This window comes from Carlito syrichta, unplaced genomic scaffold (genome assembly GCF_000164805.1).
Source record: "Carlito syrichta isolate Samal-C Ts95f unplaced genomic scaffold, Tarsius_syrichta-2.0.1 Scaffold314713, whole genome shotgun sequence".
NCBI classification, from domain to species: domain Eukaryota; kingdom Metazoa; phylum Chordata; class Mammalia; order Primates; family Tarsiidae; genus Carlito; species Carlito syrichta.
In genome coordinates this window covers 1,177,481-1,183,820 of record NW_007258809.1, presented here as the reverse complement: position 1 = coordinate 1,183,820, position 6,340 = coordinate 1,177,481, and the positions used below count along the sequence as shown (strand labels likewise).

At 34.8% G+C, this 6,340-nt stretch overlaps 1 protein-coding gene across 1 annotated transcript in view; it reads left to right on the top strand.

Moving 5' to 3' along the window:
* The window catches only part of SYPL1 (synaptophysin like 1), a 15,709-nt gene extending 9,653 nt beyond the window's left edge, over window positions 1-6,056 (top strand). Inside the window, exons 4-5 of the mRNA XM_008071769.1 lie at window positions 2,780-2,968; window positions 4,615-6,056. Coding sequence (XP_008069960.1) covers window positions 2,780-2,968; window positions 4,615-4,749 — 324 coding nt within the window. The 3' untranslated portion in view covers window positions 4,750-6,056. The remainder of the gene's footprint in view (window positions 1-2,779; window positions 2,969-4,614) is intronic.
* The last annotated feature ends 284 nt before the right edge of the window (window positions 6,057-6,340 follow it).

The window sequence follows — 6,340 nt, the reverse complement described above, 5'->3', positions numbered from 1 at the left end:
GGTGGAAGGATCGCCGGAGCCCAGCTAGTTGAGGCTGCAGTGGCCGGGAGCTGCCACTGCACTCTAGTCTGGGTGACAGAGTGAGACTCCAACTCAAAAAAAATAAATAAATATTTAAAATTTTTTTTGAGATACTCAAATTTTTAAATATAGTCACATAAGACATTGATTTTTTTAGGTACTATTCATCAATGAGGACAAGCAGCTTTTTTGGGCAATATTCTCAATTTTGTCCTAAGGTATTCTAGGACCATTTCAATTTGAAATTTTAAATCTAATTCTCTTTTGAAGTAAATATAGCACCTTGTTGCATTAGTAGCAGGAGCTTAAGGGTTCTGGCAATGTTGAGAATCAGGAACACTAGAAAATGAAACCAAGCTGGGCTAGGTGGCTCAGCCTGTAATCCCACGCTTTGGGAGGCCGAGGTGAGTGAATTGCCTGAGCCCGCGGGTTCGAGACCCACCTGGGCAACTTGGCGAGACCTCATCTCTACAATAAATCAAAAAATGAGCCAGGTGTGGTAGTGTGCACCTGTAGTTCCAGCTACTCGGAAGGCTGAGGTGGAAGGATCGCCGGAGCACAGCAGGTCCAGTTTGGGCGACAGAGTGAGACTCCAACTCAAAAAAAAAAAAGAAAAGAAAATGAAACCAAACAAAAATAAGGCATCCCAAATTCTAAAATCTGTTATGAACCATATCTTGAATTATTGGGAGAAGTGGAACTGTGGTAGGCAGCTGTGGGTTATGCACGGCAGAACTCCAGGTGGCACTGGTCACTTAGAGTGTAGTGTGACTGGAGTTATGAACAGAACAAATACTATTTGCAAGGACCAGAATTTCCTTTACCCTGGGATTACTGTGTGCACCATTTCAGAAAAGTTCCTGCTTTTGAAATACAAGGATGTCATACTTTAAGCCATCAGCAAAGTGGATTTAAAGAGCATAACTAGAAAACAAAAACAAAACAACGGTAATTTGGAAAGAAGAAAATACCTGAAAACTGAAAGGATTTTACATATATTGATCAAAACTATGAACTTTAGCCTAGAGAGAACTTTTTTAATGTGTGATATGACCTCATATTATTTATTAGTTCTCCAAAAGGCATTGTATTTCTAGAAAGTATTTAGAAACTATCTGCCTACAGCAGAATGCATAGCAAAATACAGCAGTAAAAAAGGCCATGGTGGCTCATGCCTGTAATCCCAGGACTTTGAGAGGTGAAAGCAAGAGGATTGCCTGAGCCCAGGGTTTGAGACCAGCCCAAGCAACAGTTCTACCATAAATCTAAATAATTAGCCAGGTGTGGTGGTATGCATCTGTTGTTCCAGCCACTTGGAAGACTGAGTCAGAAGGATCTGAGCCCAGCAGGTCGAGGTTGCAGTGGTCATGAACCTGTCACTGCACTCCAGCCTGGGCGACAGTAAGACTCCAACTCAAAAAAAGGGGGGGAGAGGAGGAGTTACTCCTACAGTGCAGAAAATGTAAGCAATAATATTTCTAGCCCTTTCTCTTTTATCTACATTTTTTAAAAAAGGAAAATAGCTGTGGAGAGCTCAAATGCAAATACCTCCATGTTTGTATATTTAGTCCTCTAATCTCAAGCATTTGCTCAATGCCGTCTTGACCAGGTGACGAGCTATATGGCATAGTTTCTGTAACTCATAAGAGATCACTGGTATTTATCCTGAAAAAATGGCTAAAAGACAGCTGGCAAAATAATTAAAAACTACCAGGTTTATTAAAAAACAAAACGCTTCTGTGGTAAGTTCCAAAACCTATTGTAAACTTAGAGAGATTTTTGCTGCAGATATATAAGAGCTCCTGTCCTTGTGTGTTCCCATGTGTTTAGTGTATATAACATCAAAAAGATACAAATTTTGCATTATTCCCACTCGTCATTAATTTGAAGGAAAACAAAACAAGATTGGACTTACATCTAAAATAATAAAGCCATCCATTTTATTCTTGGAAGTGTAATAAACAGCAAAAGATCCAGTGGAAAGTTACTAGAGATAAGGTGTCTTGAGAGATTTTTGTTGCTGTTATTGTCTTTTCCTTAATATAATGAGCATTCTTAAAATTTGTGATTATGAATTTAAAATAGAAACAAGTTATCCTGTTGGGCATTTTTTACCATTTCATTTTCCATCTCATGGAGAATCAGGTTTGACTAAAGTTAGTGTTGCCAGAACAGTGTAAGGAACCAGGAGAAGGATGAGGGAGTTAAAGAGTTTATGCAAGGCACTCAAATGAAATAATAAAGTGATGAAAAGAAGTAACGACATTACTGAAATTGTAAGACAGTAAAAAAGTGGCAGGATCAGATTGTAGGTCTTGGTGGAGTCAAATAATTTTTTGGAGATTGGGGTGCCAGAGAGAGCGAATAAGCTGGAAAGAGGTGATTTGTTAGAGTGGGATGATGAAAACAGATTATGGAGGGATACAGTTATTGGTGATGTCAGGAGCTCAAGGAACTATCCTGGGAGTAAGCGACTGAGGTAAGATTATGGTGAAGGCCATGTAAAGCTTTGGTGTCTGGTATAAATACCTTAGACTTCTGAGATGACTGAGTCTTGTTTACTTTTGTATCTCAGGCACTGTGCTAGTAACAGTAAGCAGCAATGCTTACTATGCTGTGACCTTCTTTATAATGTATATCATGGAGGCCATTTCTCAGTACCATATGGTTAAATGTAATCTCAATTTTTTCATCATAGATTTGAAATTTCATATTTTTCAATTAACTGTCCACTAACTCATACTTATTTTTGCTCTAGGACTTTGTTGTTACAGTTGTTGCCACTTTTTTGTGGTTGGTGAGCACTTCAGCCTGGGCTAAAGCTCTTACAGATATTAAGGTAGCTACTGGTCACAGTATTGTTCAGGAACTTGCGCCTTGTAAGAAGGTGGGAGTGGCATGTCATTTTGGCTCTGTGACCAGTATGGGATCCCTAAATGTATCTGTGGTACGTATGCGTTATTTGTAACATTTTTATTTCATGTATTAGAAAATCTGTACTAGTACCTTAAGAAAGCAGTAGCTTTCAATAAATGTCTGGATGAATATAATGGTTATTTTTACTAACCAGTTTTTATTGTTTTTATTTATTTAATTTATTTTTTTATTTTCTAGTTACAATACAGTGTTTATCTTTATAACAGTGAAGAAAAGTTTGTTAAGGAAATCATTATCAAATATGGGGTGGGAGGAATAAAAAAAAAGAAAATCACTATCTGTAAACAAGGGCATGATTCAGTCTTTATATTCAAATTGATGAGACAGGACTTTTATCTAAAAGACGGGTAATAATAATTGCTAACATTTATTGAAATTTTGTGCCATTGTGTTAAGGCCTTTACACTCATATCTTGTTTAAACTAATCCTCCTAAGAGGAATGCGGAAGGTGTTATTATCCTCATTTTACAACTGGGGAAAAAATGTAGCTCAAATGTTAATTTGCCCAAGGTTGACACAACTAGTAATTGGCAAGCCAAAATTTGAGCCCGATCTGACTTGCTCTGAGTATATGAAAGTAATACTTTTATGGTTTCTATATAATCTGTAAAATGTAGTCTATATAAAGTGTTAAATATAATACTGTCTGCTATCTTACCAAAATAAATTTATTGTTAAAATATTATTAATATACTGAACATATTGTGTTGAGGGAGGTCTCATATCTTTTCAAGAAAATGTTTTTCCAGTAGATGAAGTTAGTACTGGCTTATAAAGAATTTTGTTTAAATTTTTTTTTATAAACTTTTAAAAAAGTCAATTTTTTACATTTATTTTGACAGTGCTTTGAGCTGGACAATATCAGAAATGTAATTTTTGTATTCAAATACACAAAAAGATGTAAAGCATTTGGCCTTCGGTAATATGTAGTTCTCTTAAGCCTTTTGCCCCACTCTTACTTCATATGTCACTATTGTTATTATTATTATTTATAATGGACTGTTAAAATAAGGTAGCTTCAGGTAGTTCATCTCTGAGCTGTTTTTTCATCTAGTCAGATTCATATCTGGGAAGATTAATTTCTTTTAGGTTGACTAATGCGGAATGGGAAGTAAAGTTCTGTGACTCATCTTTTCTGGCGCAACTGTTGGATTGGAGTAAAAAAGATGGTAGTAGGGGAGAGGAGATAACTAGGAGAAGGCAGAGAGGGCAGTTCGTGACCATTCCAAGAGGGAGGAAAGGGAAAACCCTCAAAGTAAGGAGACAATTCCTAATGCTGCTCTTCACCCTGAAGCACTGCAGTCTAAATACAAAGTAATAAAAGGAAGATTTCAGTCTTCCCAAATTTAATCCCATCTTTTTGGTACTGACAAGCATGCAAAAATAAATTTTCTTTTAGTAGTGATTTTATATGTTACAGATTGAGGTTTAGCTTTACTTCATTGGGAATAAGTCATTATATATCCAAGTTTTGTAAACTGATATATAAAATCATCCTTTTTTGTTTCACTTTGTATGTAGTAATAAACCTTAAATGAAATAATGGTGTAACTGCCTGAAAACATCAAATATTTAAAGGAAAATTGAGATTTTTAAGTAGGGTATAAATTTTTAGGTAGGTGTTAGATTTTCATATTTCTTTTTCTTTTCCATAGATCTTTGGCTTTCTGAATCTGATACTTTGGGGAGGAAATGCTTGGTTTGTGTACAAGGAGACCAGCTTACACAGTCCATCAAACACTTCTGCCTCCCATAGCCAAGGAGGTATTCCACCTCCTTCCGGAATATAATTAAAGGGAGAAATACACTGTATGAAACATATGATGATACTATGACATGTTGCCAACATCTTGAGAAGCATTATTTGTTTCTAATAAAAGTGATGGCTTTTTAAATAAATTGGTGGGTTTAAAATTTTGCTGCTTTTTTACATTAAAGCCTGTGCCTTTCTAGAAATTTGAGATGTAAATGTATTCTCACATGTAAATTTGAAAGTTCAGGGGGCTTGTTATAAGGTGATACACATTTTTAAATGGTAATATTTTCACTAAGCTGTTTGCCTTCCAAAGTGTTTACACCCTAAGCCTTAACAAATGTGTCTTCACTCAGAAAAGAGTTATATTGTTACATCTTAATTGGAGGAAAAAAAAACCTTTATTTGGAATATACACTACTGTAAGTTTGAACAGATCATATACCTAAGAACTGTCTTTTCTTAAGAAAACCTTTTAAGTAAGTTGTATTTAGAAAAAAAATATTTAGTTCAAAATTTTATCTAACATTGTTCATGCTATGAAAAATGTTTAATTGCAAAGACTTGTATGTTTTATTTCTATTTTTTAAAATGACCTGCTATACTTAATAGGTGTACTAAAATTGTGTTGTGAGCAGGGATTTGGAAATTCTTACAGATGTGTAGTTAGTTAATTTAGTAATGATGTTGCATGAGGTAGAAGCTTCTATTATATGCTGGTGGCTTAATAGGCTTGCTGTATAAATAGGAAGAACATGGCTCAGCTAGATATTATGTATGTATGGGCATTACTGTCAGTGATATTTGTTTGCTGTCCTTTGTTGCTCATGCTATTAAAGCACAGACTGAGTCCTAGTCTCCTTGTAAGCAGAACAAAATAACCCACCTGTTTTTGCAGACCCTATTCAGAGGATTAAAAAAATTGATTGCCTTTCAAGTTTGAAAACTTAACATTTAGAGTCAATGAAGTTGCTATTTTGAGTTTAGTATTGATATTGTGAAAATAAAATTCATATTTCATGTATCTTAATGTTCATTCTTATTTCACGAATGAATAAGGAATTATGCATCGTAAACAAAGGAACCTAAGCAGGGTATAATATGGGTGTATTTTCTTTGCACACATTTAGGTATACTCACAATACGGGCTTACTCATGTTTTGCTTTCTAATCTTTTTGTTGTACGGGAATCCAGATTTCTTATTCTTACAACATGATTGTTTATATGTGAAGCACATCTTTACTGTTGCTTTATTTTTGTTGCTTTTATTCATGACAAGAATTGTCAATATGAGAATGTATATCTTTTTTGCAACCAACTTAATAAAGAAGTTGAAAGAAACAGTGCACTGATTATTATATTATAAGGAAACCATCTTAAATGCATGAGCAATGGAAAATGGAACTGTTTTCAAAGCAGGAAATAGAATCAATAGTTTTTTAAAATGTTTTGCTGGCAATGAAAGACAAAAATGCTTTGGAGATTCTTGTTCTATCCTTTTTTTCTTTCAATCTCATTTAGAAAATACTTACTTGTAACTCTCAGATTAAGCTTTCATGACAAACCTTTTCTAATTGATTGTCCAATTAGCTAGCAAAGATTTCTGATTAAGAGTGTATGTTCTGGA